This window comes from Pristiophorus japonicus, chromosome 6, assembly GCF_044704955.1.
Source record: "Pristiophorus japonicus isolate sPriJap1 chromosome 6, sPriJap1.hap1, whole genome shotgun sequence".
NCBI lineage: Eukaryota > Metazoa > Chordata > Chondrichthyes > Pristiophoridae > Pristiophorus > Pristiophorus japonicus.
The window spans coordinates 161,360,608-161,378,638 of record NC_091982.1 but is presented as its reverse complement, the minus strand read 5'-3'; the positions used below and the strand labels follow the sequence as shown (position 1 = coordinate 161,378,638).

The 18,031-nt window shown below is 46.1% G+C and overlaps 1 protein-coding gene across 1 annotated transcript in view; it reads right to left on the bottom strand.

Annotated features, from left to right (window-relative positions):
* LOC139266214 (uncharacterized) overlaps positions 1-14,955 on the bottom strand; it is a 200,672-nt gene extending 185,717 nt beyond the window's left edge. Inside the window, exons 1-3 of the mRNA XM_070884045.1 lie at positions 14,686-14,955; positions 4,975-5,046; positions 540-608 (exon numbers count right to left, since the gene is read on the bottom strand). Coding sequence (XP_070740146.1) covers positions 540-608; positions 4,975-5,046; positions 14,686-14,955 — 411 coding nt within the window. The remainder of the gene's footprint in view (positions 1-539; positions 609-4,974; positions 5,047-14,685) is intronic.
* Positions 14,956-18,031: the final 3,076 nt, after the last annotated feature.

Below are 18,031 nucleotides of genomic sequence, written 5' to 3'. Positions count from 1 at the left end.
CACTCTGGAGGAAAAATATCAAGACCGACATCTGGAGAGATATATGCCTCCAAATAAAAATTTTAAGTAAGGTATTAAAAGACATAAAAGACAATTCAGTGAATAAATGTGATCACATTATGGTGAAATATGTAATTACAAGAATTTCATGTTTTTATGGTAGAGTCTATTTGTTGCTGCAACAGGGATCGTTGCAGATTGGCATGCTTCTGTCAGGGTCATGGTGCCACCGAGAAGGTTGTGGCATTTAAGGATTGTTTTATGTATGTATGGCATCTGGAGTGTGATATTGCATATGCTGTTTTAATTGATAATGTGTAAAAGAGGCCATATTATGGTAAAAAAAAACAACTACATTTGGCGATCCAAATTACAAAGCAATGTGATTCGGAAGTTAATGTTTAGAAAATAATTTGTTCAAAATATAATAGTACTGTATGAGTACTATGTATTCTGTCTTGTCATCTGCACCTTGCACCGTGATTTATCCCAATGTTACCATACGGTCTCTCTCTCTGGCTAACATTATGTTTCTTTACCTTGTCTATCTTATGTCTGGTCTTTGATTTTTTCTTGAAATTTTCACGATGCTTGTCCTCACATTCCAGCTTCAAGAACAGAAATAAAGGCTATTTTAGTAACTCACATATAAAAATAGTTCCTTCATCAAAAATCGTGGTGTGTAAGGTCAGAGAGCACTTTCAACTCTTATCTCTTGACGCTCGTCAAATGATTTTGTCAGTGGCAAAGAGGGGTTTACTAACTGCTGGTTGGGGGTGGGGGGGGCTTTGCAATTTCCTTTTGGGGAGAGGAAAACTGGGGAAACCCAGAGAACAATTGTTAAACTACCACCTCCATGCAGATTTGCATTGGGTGATATTGGAAAGAATAAGACTAGTCTCGTTTCAGTCATTACAATTGAACAACAACATACTGTAGCTGTCACAAAACAAGCTTCCCAAGCAGGATTGAAGGTCGTCAAGCAAGATATGTGACAGAAGATTAACAATGGAGAGTAAGGCGAGAAGGCTGATTTATTCAAGCTACACTATGTTGTTATTCAATTTTCATTTTGCAAGTATAAATTTTTGTGTGCATTCAGGTGAATTCTCCTTGTGGCACCCAGTTGCATTATGAAGCTCATGTGTGTCAGGTACATTGCAGGTCAGATCTGGTTGGTGATCCACAGGTACTGTTTAAACCTCCCATCATCTTAGATAGTCATTACCCATTGACTCTAGGAGGGTAATGTCATAACGCCAGGTATTTTGTATTATTAGGCATGAAGACCTAAGGCTCTCTGTATTATTGCAAAAGCAAAATACTGCAAATGCTGGCAATCTGAAATAAAAACAGAAAATGCTGGAAATAGTCAGCACCTGTGGAGAGGGAAACAGAGTTAACATTTCAGGTCGATGATCTTTTGTCAGAATTGGAAAAAGTTGGAGATGTAACAGAGTTTTAAAAAGTGCAGGGGCAGGGGAAGGGCAGGGGATGGGGCGGGGTAGGGGGAGGGGAGGAAAGAACAAAAGGGAAGGTCAGTGATAGGGTGGAAGGCAGGAATGATTAAATGATAAAAGTGAAAGATAGTGCGACAAGTAAATCAATAAAAGATGAGTCTAGAAGAGGTGTAAATGGGAATAAAACAATCACAGAAATTTACAGCACAGAAGGAGGCCATTCGGCCCATCGTGTCCGTGCCGGCCGACAAACAGCTATCCCGCCCAATGTAACGAGAAAAAATAGGTTTGTATATTTTTTTTTAAGTGAATTCCAGGAATTTAAAGTGGGGTTACTCAGAGGTGCTGGATTGAGAGTGGGATGTAAAAGGTTTGCTTTTTGTGATAGACCCACTGTCAGCTGTATTAAGCGAACTACACCAAGTTAAATATAGCAAGCAATATTTTATAAGGCTTATTTTTTTAAACTCACATTTAAAATGAACCAGGAAAGTAAAGCAGCCACAAGCGAAGCTCAGGGCCCTGAAAGGCGGCCCAGATTGCAGCGACCTGTTGCCAGAGTGTCAGGGCGGGGCCCGGCCCGGCCCGGCGAGGGGGAGGAGGCGCCATCTCCTCAACATGGCGGCTGAGCCTCCGTTCCCTCAGATGGTGTGTGTGGGCGGCTCGGCTCGGCTCGGGAAAGCGGCACAAACCTCACCATCCCTCCCCCACTTTACCACAGCAGCGAATCCAGCCAGTGACCCACCCCCTCAAACACAAATAAATCCAACCCAAGGCCGCCGGTGCCCATCCCGTGATCACCAAGAATAGCAGAATCAACAATTGCCATCTGAAAAAAATAGGGGCCGAGGTTATGGTCTGAAACTATTGAACTCGATGTTGAGTACAGAAGGCTGTAAAGTGCCTATTTAAAGGTTGAGGTGCTGTTCCTTGAGCTTACGTTGAGCTTCATTGGAACAATATAAGAGGCCGAGGACAGAGAGGTCAGAGTGGGAGGGGAGTAGAGAATTAAAGTGACAGGTGACCGGAAGCTCGGGGTCACACTTACAGACTAAATGGAGGTGTTCCTCAAAGCGATCACCCAATCTGCATTTGGTCTCCCCAATGTAGGGGAGACCGCATTATGAGCAGCGAATACACTATATTAAATTGAAAGAAGTATAAGTAAATCGCAATTTTACCTGGAAGGAGTGTTCGGCGCCCTGGATAGTGGGAAGGGAGGAGGTAAAAGGTGTTGCATCTCTTGCACTTGCATGGGAAGATGCCGTGGGAAGGGGAGGGGATGTTGGGGGGTGATTGAGGAGTGGACCAGGGTGTTGTGGAGGGAGTGGTCCCTTCGGAATGCTGAAAGGGGAGTGAAAGATGTATTTGGTGGTGGTATCATGCTGGAGGTGGCGGAAATGGCGGAGGATGATCCATTGAATGTGGAGGCTGGTGGGGTGAAAGGTGAGGACAAGGGGAACTCTCTCATGGTTCTGGGAGAGAGGGGAAAGGGTGAGAGCAGAAGTATGGGAAATGGAACAGAAATGGTCAAGGGCCATGTCAACCATGGTTGAGGAGAAAGGAAGACATATTAGAAGCAGTAGTATGGAAGATGGCATCGTCAGAACAGATGCAACGGAGATGAGAATAGAGTCCTTTCAGTAAGCGGGGTTAGAGGAAGTGTAGTCCAGGTAGCTGTGGGAGTCAGTGGGCTTTTAGTGGATGTTGGTCAATAACCTATCCCCAGAAATAGAGTCAGAGATGGACCATGTGAAGGTGAATGAAGAGTGGAAATTGGATGCAAAGTGAATGAAATTTTCTAGTTTAGGGCGAGAGCAGAAAATGGCACCAATACAGTCATCAATGTACTGAAAAAAGTGGTACGGGAGGGGACCTGAGTAGGACTGCAACAAACATATCCCACGCAAAGGCAGGCATGCGGGTTCCAATAGCAATACCTTTAATTTGGAGGAAGTGAGTGGAGTTAAAGGAGAAGTTGTTCAATGTGAGAACAAGTTCAGCCAGTCGGAGGAGGGTGGTGGAGGATGAGGATTGGTTGGGCCTCTGCTCGAGGAAGAAGCGGAGTGCCCTCAGGTCATCCTGATGGGGAATTGGACGTCCATAGTGAAAAGGAGACGGTTGGGGTCAGGAAACTGGAAACTGTTAAAGTGGCGGAGGGCATTGGAAGAGTCGCGGATGTAGGTGGGCAACTGGATAAGGAGAGAAAAACTAGAATTGAGATAGGAAGAAATCAATTCCATGAGGCAAGAACATGCTGAAAAAATGGGTCTACCAGGGCAGTCCTGTTTGTGGATCTTGGGAAGGAGGTAGAAACAGGCTGTGTGGGGAACTATGATGTTGACGGCCGTGGAGGGAAGATCTCTAGAGGAGATGAGGTCAGTGAATATCTTGGAAACGACGGCTTGATGTTTGGTAGTTGGACCATAGTCCAGGGGGAGCTGGGAGGAGGTGTCAGGAAATTAGCGTTTTGCCTCCGCAAGATAGAAGTTGGTTCGCCAAACAACACCAGTGCTACCCTTGTCAGCAGATTTAATGACAATGTTGGGGTTGGATCTGAGAGAACGGAATGCTGCAAGCTCTGTATTATTGAGTGCCTGATGCGCTCAGCATCAATATAATGACAGACCAATGCATAGCAGGTGACAATCCTCCCTGTAACGAGATAATGTATTGCGCCCTCTAGCTAGGAGGTATAGATATACTGTATAGCGCCCTCTAGCTAGGAGGTATAGGGAGCTGTATTGAGAGAGAGGGTCTGTGAAGGAACGCCATCTTAAAGCTCCACATGGCTGTTTGAGATCTCCCAAATAAATAGAGTTAAATTGATCTAAGACTGTTCAAGAGTGTTCAAGAGACTATAAAATACTCTCCCCACAAACTGTGCACAAGGCTCATTAAAGCTTGTGGAATATTTAAATTAGCTCCCTGACCCCTCAATAATGTCACTGAAGCAATTGAGCCCCACTAGCCTTATTTGAAACATCCATTTGGAAGACAAATTTTGATCTGGAGTGAGCCACTCCCTAAAATCGGTCAAGCTTAACTTATTTTTACAAATTGTCCCTTTTTTACCTTCACGGTCAAATCAGCAAACAGCACACCATTGCCCAGTGGCCTCAAGCTGTGAAAAGTAATAAGACATGATCAGGGGCATAGCAGCCCTTCTGTTGTTGCTGGGGAGCACACCAATTTCAACCTCCATGGCATTCAGGCACGACGCACCTAGGGGAACTTTAATGAACCGGCCTTGTGTCATCGTGTGGGGTCAACCAATTTGGGTGCAAGCATTAAGGTTCATATGGAGCATAAACATCGGCACAGACCTGTTGGGCCGAATGGTCCATTACTGTATTGTAAAATTCCATGTAATTAATTTGTCAATCAATTTTTTCCTTGGAATTAGCTTTATTTAGATGTTGAGTTCTGTTCTCTGCTGTCGTATCTAGATTTCTTATCATATAAATTCCCCGATTTTTGAATTATTTTCTCTCTCTGGTTTAGTTTTTTTTACCTTTTCTCTTCCTCTGGGTTTTGGTGTTGGTCTACGGTTGAATTTTCCTTGTTGCTTGCCTGCACGCTCTACCTTCAAGAACAGAAGCAGAAATTATTTTAGTATCTGAAATAAATATGATGCTCTTATCTAAAATTGTCTTTGGTCCGAAGTCTGAAAAAGGAATTTTCGGTCTTACTTACTATCACAATGTTGTATAGTTAACAGTAAGGTGGCTTCAAACCATGTGGCCTTTTATAATTTGCCTTTTGGATATCAGATCATCCCATAGCATTGCTAACAGTGATTCAGAGGTTATATGGAATCATAGAATCATAGGCCACGATTTCGCTAACCCTGGTGGGCCCGGTGTGGCAAGGGTTGGTGGCAGGTTATGCCCCGCTCCTGGCTCCAGCCCACACTGTGAAAAGAATCTTCCATTGATGGGACTTGTTAAGCCCGCCCTGCGAGGTTCCTGGCCAATTAAAAGGAAGTGGGTCTTATGACGTCATTTGATGATGCGTCACCTGCCATTTCCTTAAAGGGACCATGTCCACATACATTTTCACAGTTGTGCTGTCAGTGTTCTGCAACATTGAGATGCTGCAAACACTGAGAGACGCTGCACAAAGGTGCATGGCGCATCCAGGCTCTCCCTTGACTCCATCCAGATGCTTATGGAGGGAATCACAGCAAGCAGGGAGGTTCTCTTCCCTTCCAATGGGCGGAAGAGACTTCCTAGAACACCAACGCAGCCTGGTTGCACATAGCACAGGAGGGCACAAGCAGGGATGTCATCAGGAGGGCCAGGCTGCAGTGGCACAAACCTTTCAATGATCTCAGTAGATCACAAAAAGTTACTGCAAAGCCACACTCAACCTCATCCTGCTGTGCCACTCACCACATCCCCATCACTCTGCCTTCCATACCCTACTGTTGCACATTCTTACTCACACCAACTTACCTTGCACCTCCACCCATCCCTCTCTCCCTATTTATATTATCACATCCCCAATCTCACTAGCCACACCGCACACTCACCCTCATCCTTGTCCAATCATAGCAACTAACAACGCACAAGGGTAGGCACTTGGGTCTTTTAGCTAATGTTCATGTAGAATTTCTGGTAATGTGTTGTCAAACACTGAAATCTTTATTTTGAACACTTTGTGTTCTTGGACAGATTTGTGTGCACCTTTGGAAGTGGGTTAGTGAGTTGTAATGAATGGTGAGACATAAGGGTACCACCCACAATGGTGATAAGTGTGAAAGGAATGGCTTGGTCATTGCAGGGATGCTTTATGATGCTGGTGGCAACCTGGTGCATCATGTGGCAGCCAGGGTGTACAGTGTCAAGTGAAGTAAATGTGTCCATGATGAGGCCCTGGTGTCCCGGGCAGCAATGTGGTCGAGTGCTGGTGCCTGGGTCCTGTGCAGCATCAGATGATTGCGGAGAAGGTTGGTTTTGTTGTTGGTGATGCTGGTGTTTTTAGTGACGTTGGTGTTGGGGCTGATCATGGTGGGATTCTGAGGACCAAGGTGAGATTTTTTTCAAGGGCACCACTACCGATGGAATAGATGGCAAGTGAAGTTGAGATGACAGAAACAATTTGTCATTGGTGAGAGAAATTGCTCCAAAGAGGTGACAGTGGATGGAGAGTTTACTGCAAACACTTCCTAACTGCATACAGCTCAAAAGCCTGAAGGCTTCAGCTTCTGAGATTGGAAAGTGAACAGTTGTAAAATGGTAGCTTTTATACCAGTTCTGCAGCTGTCAACTAGTCAAAGCCTCCTAACTCCCCAAAGCCTTTCTACCATCTACAAGGCACAGGGTCAGATTGTGATGGAATACTCTCCACTTGCCTGGATGAGTGCAGCTCCAACAACACTCAAGAAGCTCGACATCATTCAAGACAAAGCAGCCCGCTTGATTGGCAGCCCATCCACCACCTTAAACATTCACTCCCTCCATCACCGACATAGCGTGGCTGCAGTGTGTACCATCTCCAAGATGCACTCACCAAGGTTTCTTCGGCAGCACCTCCCAAACCCACGACCTATACAACCTAGAAGGACAAGGGCAGCAGGCACAAGGGAGCAACATCACCTGCAAGTTCCCCTCCAAGTTACACACCATCCTGACTTGGAAATATATCACCGTTCCGTCATCGTCGCAGGGTCAAAATCCTGGAACTCCCTCCCTAACAGCACAGTGGGAGTTCCTTCACCACAAGGATTGCAGCGGTTTAAGAAAGCAGCTCACCACTATCCACTCAAGGGCAATTAGGGATGGGAAAATTAGAGATGTTAAACTGTGACCCTGTCTGCTCTCTCAGATGGATGGAAAAGATCCCATGGCACTGTTTCAAAGAAGCACAGGGGAGTTATTTAGCCCTCAGTCAACATCATTAAAAGACATTATCTGGTTATTATCACATTGCTGTTTGTGGGAGCTTGCTGTGCGCAAATTGGTTGCCGCATTTCCCACATTACAACAGCGACTACATTCCAAAAATACTTCATTGGCTGTAAAGCGCTTTGAGACATCCGGTGGTCATGAAAGGCGCTATATAACTCCACAAGTCTTTCTTTCTTTTTACCCTTTTATTACTTACATTTTAGAAAATATTTTTTGTTTCCTTTTTATATTAGCTGGTAATCTATTCTAATACTCAGTATTTGCCTCTCTTATTCCTTTTTTAGATCTTCTCTGTACTTCTATATTCACCTTGGGTTCTCAAATGTATTATGCATCTTACATTGTCATAAGCCTCCTTTCTCTGTCTCAGTTTAACCTCTACATCTTTAGTCATCCAGGGATATCCTTCCTTTCCCCCTCATAGGAATGTTTCTACCATGTACCCAAACCATCTCCTCTTTGAAGGCCTGCCATTGTTCCATTACTGTTTTGCCTACCAATGTTTGATTCCAATCCAGCTGGGGCAGATCCCTTTTCAACTCACTGAAGTTAGCCTTCCTCTAGTAAAGTAATTTTACACTTGATTGTTCCTTGTCCTTTTCCATAACTCTTCTAAAGCTGATGATATTATGATCACTGTTCCCCAAATGTTCTCCCACTGAAACATGCTCCACTGGCCCCACTTCATTCCCCAGTACCAGATCCAGCACTACTACCTTCCTCATTGGCCTGGAAATACACTGATCAAGAAAGTTTTCCTATACACATTTCAGGAATTCCTCCCCTCTGCCCTTTGCACTCTTACTATTCCAGGCTATATTAGGATAATTGAAGTCCCCCATTCTCACTACTCTGTAGTTCTTGCACCTATCTGTAATTTGCCTGCAAATTTGCTCCTCTATCTCCTCCCCACTATTTGATGGCCTACAGTATACACTCAGTGGTGTAATAGCTCTTCGATTCCTTAATTCTAAATAAATAGGCTGGAATTTTCCTATGGAAAAATGGGTGGGTTTGGAGCATGGGGGCAGTTAAATTGTTAAAAATATGAATCCTGACCTGATCCCGCCTCCAACCCGCCCACTTCCAGTTTTTTCCAGAGGCGGGACGGAGGTGGGTGACCCTACCGCTCCCAGGGGGCGTTACCTCAATTTAAATATTGTAATGAGGCTATTTTCTCCTCCATTTTGAATTTAACTGCCTGTTGATGGGTTTCACACAATTCGTGAAACCCGGCAGTTAAAGCAAGGTGGTGGCTGCTGGACCCAGGAGTTAAGTGGGTTTATATCTACCACCTGGATCCAGGGTCCCTACCATACCCCATCCCCTGCGATCAAAGACTCCCCACAAAGCCTCCGATCACATTCTTAGGCCTCCCCACTCCTCCAGACCTCCCCCCACCAACCCCCCCTCCCCTTACTTCTGGGACAGGCCACGATCCGCCAGCCCCCCTGCCAATCCTCTGGGCCCCCTGATCTCTGGCTGCCATCGCCCGCAATTCCACTCGCCTGCCGATCCCCAACCACCCCTCATCGCCTAATGATCCCCTGGCAATCCTGCGACCCCCCCCCTCCCAATTGCTCTCTTCCCCTCCCGATTGTTCTCTCCCCTCCCGATCATCGGCTTCGCCCCCCCCCCCCCCCCCCCCGCACCCGCCCATCAATCCCACCTCCCGTCCTGCTGTTCCTTCACCGGACCAACTCCTTGCAACTGAGGCCTAATTATCTGCAGCCACCCAGCCTCTTAAGCTGGCCCCAGCCCACCTCCCCGAACAAAATTCCGGCCATAGACTCTGTCTTTGCCCCTCTATTACATTATCCCTCTCCAGTATGACTCATCTCAATGATATGCTGCCCACCATGCTGTATGGGATTTCGCAGTGTCTACAGCATTGACAACTCTTTATCCCAGCTTTCTTTCTCCCCTTTGACATCATGGAAAATACATAGGAACAGTCTAAAGATTAACAACCTGCTGCAGCCTGTAATCTGTAGCCTTTTCTTTTCGCTTTACTCTACACTTCCAGCAACATTACTGGGATCTCCTATTTTAATGCTATTTTTTTATCTCTCTAGTCACCTTGGGCTCACCTACTACTTATCACTGTACTTATCTGTCCCTGACTCATTCTTACAGTGTTCCTAACTATGCTTCTAATTCCAACTTCCGATCCAAGTGAAGTGCATGTGCTTGATTTCATTCTGATATTACCTCTGTTCACCTTAGTTCCTGTGAATCAGTTGACCTTGACTTCTTCTGACTAAATATATTTCTTCCTCAGCTAATACAACTGATCCGCTATCTCGTTTACTCACCTAACTTTGGTAACACTCAGGCACTTCTCAGCTTTTTGTCAAACACATCTGAATCTAATTAGTTGCAACTTCAGTGGTTGCCAGTCAAAGTGGCTCTGATTCTCCTCTTCTTCGAATCAGAACTAATGCTGATGTCCTTTCTTACAAGGGGGTACTGAAGTTGCATGTTCAGCCATGAACTCATTGAATGGCAGTGCAGGCTAGAAGGGCCGAATGGCCTACTCCTGCACCTATTTTCTATGTTTCTATGTTTCTATGGAGCTGTTAGTTTTTGGTTTTGGTGGATGGTTGGCCATGGAAGCAGCATAAAGATCAATTAGGAGCCAGCTGGCAAGGCCATATCCTTTATCCCCTAGCATCCAACTGTGACCTTGTGGCTGACTCTTAAACAGGTCAGAGACAGTGCTCTCACGCAAGATGTGCGCATCATGGATGCTCCCTGGAAAATTTGCATTTACTGCCATGATTATTTGTTTGTGGTCGACAACGAGCTGCACATTCAGGGAATGGAATCCCTCTCAGTTCCGAAACACCTCTGCATCCTATAAAGTTGCTCGCAGGGCGATGTGCATACAGTCTATTGCACCCTGGATCTTGGGGAAGTTTGCTATTCTCGAAAACCCCAAAGCCCTCTAACTCTGTGCCTCCCTGGTCATAGGGAAGTTTATAAAGTCCATCCTGCGTGCCTAAAGGGCTTCAGTCACCTGTCAAATGCAACAATGTGTGGCGTGCTGAGAGATGCAGCAAATGTCGCCAGCTAATGCCTGAAAGGAGACCAATGCATAGAATGAAAGTGCCGCAGTAACCTTAACCTCAATGGGCAGTGTGGTCCTGATGGTGCTGGTAGGCTGCAGATCTCCCTTAATTAGCTGGCATATCTCACTGATGACCTCCTTTCGGAAGCGCAGTCTTCTAGCGCATGTGTTATCGGACAGGTATGATAACATGTGAATGTATTGGGTGCAAGGTCTCCTTCTCCTCAGCAATCTGCTACCTCTTTAATTGGGAATGCTCTTCAGTGAACCTTCTCCCATTTCTATTCTGCAGCATGTGAGTGGTCATCAATACTGGTTGAGAAATTACAGGCCCTATCACTATTATTGCCCTAATCTGTCTTCAAATATTCTTAACTTGTCCTCAACAAATACAATATAAACTCGAAATTGACCACAATGTGATTAGATGATTGGCAAGGTTCTAAAACGCCCTTAAAATCACTCACATTTTACTTCAATGTTCCCATCCACTTCAAGCAGCCTTTTATTAAACTTCCTCCAATTTACAAAATGGCGTCCATACTGCCGGGTTAAGGTCAGGTGAGTGCAGCTTTTCTTGAGCGTCTTTTTGGGCGAGTGATAATTTGGGCGCAATACGAGCAAAATTTCAAAAGTAGCGCTCGGCAATAATCTGGGTGATATTTGGGCGCTAGTTTCCATTATAAATACTATTCTGGGCCTTGCACGAGTGATGATGTCAGATTTTATTTTAAAAAATAGGCCGGGTGATTCAGCTCATTCCTGTATGTCGAAAGTTGCGCCGGTGATAAATGGCCGATAATCGGGCGCTAGTTTCCATTCATCATCAAATATGTGCGATAAAACGAATCTCAACGCCTATATGGGTGCTAAATGGGCACTAAATGGGGAATACATGCCGAAAGTCTAGCCCATAGATTCACAAATCATTAAAAGTAACGCCGCTCAATAATGAGGCCATAAAAAAGGCAAAGAAAGCACCGAGGTTCAGAGAGTAGCACAGGCTATTTTCAGGATGGCAGAGTGTAACTAGTGGAGTGCTGCAAGGATCAGTGCTTGGGCTTTAGCTATTTACAATCTATATCAGTGACTTAGATGAGGGGACTGAGAGTAATATATCCAGGTTTGTTGATGATGCAAAGCTAAATGGGAAAGTAGGCTGTGAGGAGGAAATAAAGAGGCTGCAAAATGGATATAGAATGATTAAGTGATTGGGCAAGAAGGTGGCAGATGGAGTATAATGTGGGGAAGTGTGAAATTATTTACTTTGGTAGGAAGAATGGAAAAATAGAATATTTTTTAAAAGGAGAGAGTCTAGTACATGTTGGGATTCAGAGAGAGTTGCATGTCCTTGAACACAAATCACAGAAAGTTAACATGCACATACAGAAAGAAATTAGGAAGGCAACTGGTATGTTAGCCTTTATTGCAGGGGGGTTGGAGTATAAGAGTAAGGAAGTCTTGCTACAACTATATCGGGTTTGGTAAGACCACACCTTGAGTACTGCGTACAGTTTTGTTCTCCTTGCCTAAGGAAGGATATACTTGCCTTGGAGGGAGTGCAACAAAGGCTCACTAGACTGATTCCTGGGATGAGATTCCTATGAGGAGAGATGAGTAGAATGGGCCTGTACTCTCTGGAGTTTAGAAGAATGAAAGTGATCTCATTGAAACATATAAAATTCTTAGAGAGCTTGACAGAGTAGATGCTGAAAGGCTGTTTCACCTGGCTGGAGAGTCTAGAACTATGGGCCATAGTCTCTGTTACGTTCAGAATAACTCCACAAGACTGTATTGCAAGCTCAAACTGTTGTGACCTTGGTCTCTTTAATGTGACTCCAGAGTGAGAAGGAACATGGTGGATTGCCTTTTATAGCTGCTTGCTCAGGGTGCACAGGTGGCCCTTAGGTCTCCCACAGGTGTGCCCCCTGGTGGCAAGTCTTATATATTGGTGAGGTTTACATACATACATAACACCACTCCCCCCCCAAAGTCTTACGTACAAGTTATTTGAAAGTTGAGGCGATCAGACGCTCTGCGTTCCCAGGTTGATCATCTGAGCTGAAGTCCTGGCATGGGTGAGTTGATCGGATCATTGCTGCACAGCCGTGCAGCTGGTCTGATCGGACTGTCGAGCATGGTGGGTTCATCCTCGTTGTTGACAGTGAGGTCGATTGTGTTAGTGGGTCGCTGGGGGCCAGGTCCTTTCACAGTGATTCCTGGTTATCTGTAGTTCGCAGTTTGGTCTGGTCCAAATGCTTTCTGCGTTTGCACATTACATGGTTTCACAACAAACACTCCATTTTCATTACAAATACTCCATTCCCCTCTTTGGCTGATACAGTGTTAGCAGCCCATCTGGGGTCCTGAACATGCTCTACATCATTTATTCTGATGTCGCGTGGAGGAGCCGTGCGATCACGGTACATTCTCTGTTGATAGCATACGGAAGGCTCGGTTCTGAGTGATTCTGTCCGGTGACTGCGTAGCACCCGGGATAGCCGGGTCTGTAGGAAGTCTACCATGGTGCTTGGCTTTACGATTTGGACTGCCCGCTCCGGACTATTGTCGCTGACCCTAAGGTCTGAAAAGCCAAGGATGGCTGATATGACCTTGAGACTTTCAGTAGTGGCGAGAGGCCGCGTGGTCCCCGGAGATCCTGGGCCATGGTATGGAGGCCCAGGACCGCTGACTGTGTGTAGCCTCCCTGCCTTTCTTTGCAACATTGCAGGGTTGCCCCATAAGGTGCAATCTGATGGGATGAGCATTTCATCTTTGTACGGATAAGCTGCAACATCCGCCAATAGCAGGCAGTAACATGGGATCCTGGCTGGTCCAGGTCCTAAACTGGGGGGCCATTACGGTTGACCCTCGCTTTCTAGCACTTCCATAACAACGAGCAGGTCTGCGAGCTGCGCCGTTTCCACTGAGGGCATTAACGCCGTTCTCAGTGCCTGGTCCGTGGCGGATCATGTTACAGTGCTCAGACAGTGTTAGACATATTCGAAACAAAGCATTGCTAATGGTGCCTCTGCTCTCCCAAAACTGTGAGATTGGCAGCTTGTCTGACTCGAGCAAATATTGGGACACTCTTTGGTATGTCTCTTTTGCCCCGTGAACACAGGCTACTGCCTTGGTTAACTTATTGGGTACATGTACAACCGGTTGGGGCTCGCCTGCTACTTTAGCTTGCTGCACAACACGCCCGACCCCGTGTGATAACACATCACTTGCTACAAATACTTTGTTAGATACATATACAACTGGTTAGGGTTCACCCGCTACTTTGGCTTGCTGCACAACACGCCCGACCCTGTGTGATAACACATCACTTGCTACAAATACTTTGTTAGATATATATAAACGACCGGTTGGTGTTCGCCCGTTACTTTGGCTTGTTGTAAGGTACCCCGGATGCATCATTGGCCGTAGCGCTCACATGGATTACACAGTGCAAACAACTTATTGGAATGTAATGGGTTCCTGGCCTTCTCAGCGGCCGCCCATTTGCCTTTGCCCCAAGCCCAGTCGTCTTCCTTGTTGGGCAACACATGCCTCTGTTTCGTTGCGGCGACATCCTGTGGTCTGGACGCTCTCCCGTCCTGTGGTCTGGACGCACTTGCGTCCCGTGGTCTGGATGCTCTTTCTTTCCGTGGTCTGGATGCACTCTTGTCCGTGTCTGTGATGCCAACTACCACGATCTTCCTCCCCAGGGATTTTGCCTCTGGCATCGGGAAGGCACATTCGGATTGTTTCGGCTGGAGTCCCACTCTGCTTGGTCGACCTGGAGCCTCTTCCATCATCGCAAAGAGGTCGTCGGCTTTGGGTGGTGGGTACCATGCCTGTACCGCTGCTCGGTTGATCTTTACCTCCTCGTGGTAATGATGAGTGGCCTGTGCCTCGAGGATCTACAACTGGATCTGCATTTCGATGCCTGGTTCAGCTGAAGGTGGGGACTTGCTCAGCCTTTGAGCAAGGGAGGCGTCGTTCGCCGAAGAAGGTACACGGAGGTCTTCCCAGTTCCATTGAATCTTCCCCATCCACCTCCTACCAAGCAGCGTTGGCCCATCACCTGAAACAATGGTAAATCGTGCACCACTCTTATGTCCACACTACCAATAACTGATATCAGTTCCTTGGTGTAGGTGTGCAGTTTTGCCTGAATCAGGATCAGCTTGGGTCATTATACTCTGTCACCCCACAGCCTCTCGAATGCCTTATGGCTCATTATTGATTGACTCACCCACGTGTCCAATTGTATGGCAACTGGAGTGCCATTGAGTTTAACTTTTAACATTATCGGAGGGCTTTTGGTGCTGAAGATGTGTGTTCCATATACTTCCTCTTCATCCTGAGGTTGAGTTGCCTCTCCTGCTCGTTCAGCGTGATCCTCGCTGGATTGGTTGTCCTCTCCTGATTCTCCCACGTGGTGAGTCACAGGTCGTTTGCACATCCGCTGGATTGCCCCATTGTTCCACAGCCCTTCAAGCTCACATAGTGCTTGAATCGACATTGATGGGCTCTATGTCTGCCACCGCAGCGCAAACATGGTGTTAATGGATACGCATTCACACCCCAAGGCGGTCTCTGAGTCACCCTAGGTCTAGGTCTGGCCTAGGTCTGGTCATGTGGGCCCTGCCATGTACAGTTCTGCCTGCTGAAAACATTATTTTATGCACAGTACTTGCCGGTGAGCTTCGATTCTGTGAAGATATCTGTTTCGTGTTGTTGCTCATGGATATGAAAGCCTGGGCTATCGTGATGGCCTTGCTCAGATCTAGGCATTCGGCAGACAGCAGTTTGCGACAAAAGACCTTGTGGCAGATTCCAAGCACGAAAAAGTCCCGCAACTCTTCCCCCAAAGATCCTGCAAATTCGCACTGTCCCGCAAGGCGTCTTAGGTCGACGACAAAGCTCACCCCTCAGAGCGATGGTGCGAGTAAAAGTGATACCTGACCATTAAGATGCTCTCCTTCATCTTAAGGTATTCCCGAGCCAGCGTGCACAGCTCTGTGTAAGTCTTGTCCATTGGTTTGTCCGGTGCCTGCAGATCTTTGAGGAAGCCATATATCGAAGACCCACATACAGTGCGGAGAATCGCCCTGCGCTTGACCGCCGTCTCAGCCTTGTCCGGTTTGTTGGCCACGAAGTACTGGTCGAGACGCTCAACGAAGGCTTCCCAATCATCACCCTCAACAAATCTCTCAAGAATACCAACGGCAGCCATTACCACGTGAAAGTTTGTGATCCATTACTCGTCGCCAATTTGTTACGTTCAGAATAACTCCACAAGACTGTATTGCAAGCTCAAACTGTTCTGACCTTGGTCTCTTTATTCAGACTCCAGAGTGAGGAAGCAGCATGGTGGATTACCTTTTATACCTGCTTGCCCAGGGTGCACAGGTGACACTTAGGTTTCCCACAGGTGTGCCCCCTGGTGGCAAGTCTTACACATTGGTGAGACTTACATACATACATAACAGTCTCAGGATAACGAGTCAGCCATTTAGAACTAGATGAGGAGAAATTTCTTCACTCAGAAAATTGTGAATCTTTTGAATTCTCTACCTCAGAGGACTGTGGATATTCAGTTGTTGAGTTTAATTAAGACTGAGCTCAATAGATTTTTGGGCACTAAGGGAATCAAGGGATATGGGGATTGGGCAAGAAAGTGAAGTTGGTGTAGAAGTTCAGCCATGATCTTATTGAATGGCGGAGCAGGCTCGAGGGGCCATATGGAATTAAAAAGCAGAGAAGTTATGTTAAACTTGTATGGAACCTTGGGTAGATGACACTTAAAAGTACTGGTCCAAAGAACTGCACAGTTCTGGTCTCCATATTACATAGGGCCCTGGGCCCTGGTGAGACCACACCTGGAGTATTGTGTACAGTTTTGGTCTCCTTACTTAAGGAAAAATATACTTGCCATTGAGGGAGTGCAACAAAGGTTCACCAGAATGATGTTTGGGATGGGGGAATTGTCCTATGAGGAGAGATTGAGTAGACGAGGCCTATATTCTCTAGAGATCTCATTGAAACATGCAAAATTCTTACAGATGCAGGGAGTCTGAGGAGTCTAGAACTAGAGGTCACAGTCTCAGAATAAGGGGTCAGCCATTTAGGACTGAGATGAGGAGAAACTGCTTCACTCAGAGGGTGGTGAATCTTTGGAATTCCCCAGAGAGCTGTGTAGGCTCAGTCTTTGAGTATATTCAAGACAGAGATCGATAGATTATTGGATATTAAGGGAATCAAGGGATATGGGGATAGTGCAGGAAAGTGGAGTTGGTGTAGAAGATCAGCCATGATCTCATTGAATGGCAGAGTTGGCTCGAGGGACTGAATGGCCTACTCCTGCTCCTAATTCTTATGTTCTTATGTTACAAAAAGGTAATAGTGGTTATTCAGACAATCATATTTATTTACCATGCCTAAAGTTGATGTGACTTTCAGAGCTCGCACATTTTTTGTCTTCATTTTTCCCTCCCCTACCCGTTCATTTGGGCGATGATCGTAACCAAGCTTCAAGAACTGAAGCAAAGGCTATGTTGGCATCAAAATAAATATAACTTTCACACATGGATTCTATTCTGCATGAATTCAGGGAAAACACTATGGACTAGAAATGTGTTTACAACAACAACTTGTATTTATATCGCACCTTTAATGTAGTGAAGCGTACCAAGGTGCTTCACAGGAGTATTATGAGACAAAAGAAATTGACACCGAGCCATATAAGGAGAAATTAGGGCAGGTGACCAAAAACTTGGTCAAAGAGGTAGGATTTAAGAAGTGTCTTGAAGGAGGAAAGAGAGGTAGAGAGGCGGAGAGGTTTAGGCAGGGAATTCCAGAGCTTGGGGCCTAGGCAACAGAAGACATGGCCACCAATGGTTGAGCAATTATAATCAGGCATGCTCAAGAGGACAGAATTAGAGGAGCGCTGACATCTCGGGGGTTGTGAGGCTGGAGAAGATTATAGCGATAAGGAGGGGCGAGGCCATGGAGGCCATTGGGAAAGAAATGCTGAGAATTTTGAAATCGCGGCATTGCTTAACCGGGAGCCAATGTAGGTCAGCGAGCACTGGGGTGAGCGGGACCTGGTGTGAGTTAGGACATGGGCAGCTGAGTTTTGGATCACCTCTAGTTTATGCAAGGTAAAATGTGGGAGGCCAGCCAGGAGTGCGTTGGACTAGTCAAGTCTAGAGGTTGCAAAGGAATGGATGAAGGTTTCAGCAGTGGATGAGCTGAGACAGGGACAGAGATGGGTAATGCTACGGAGGTGGAAATAGGCGATCTTAGTTATGCTAGGGATATGTGGTCGAATGCTTATTTCAGAGTCAAATATGACACCGAGGTTGCGCATAGTTTGGTTCAGCCTCAGACAGAAGTTGGGTAGAGGGATGGAGTCAGTGGCTAGGGAATGGAATTTGTGATGTGGACCGAAAACAATGGCTTCAGTCTTTCCAATATTCAATTGGAGAAAATTTCTGCTCATTCCAGAACTGGATGTCGGACAAGCAGCCTGACAATTTAGAGACCAAGGAGAGGTCAAGAGAAGTGGTAGTTAGGTAGACCCGGGTGTCGTCAGC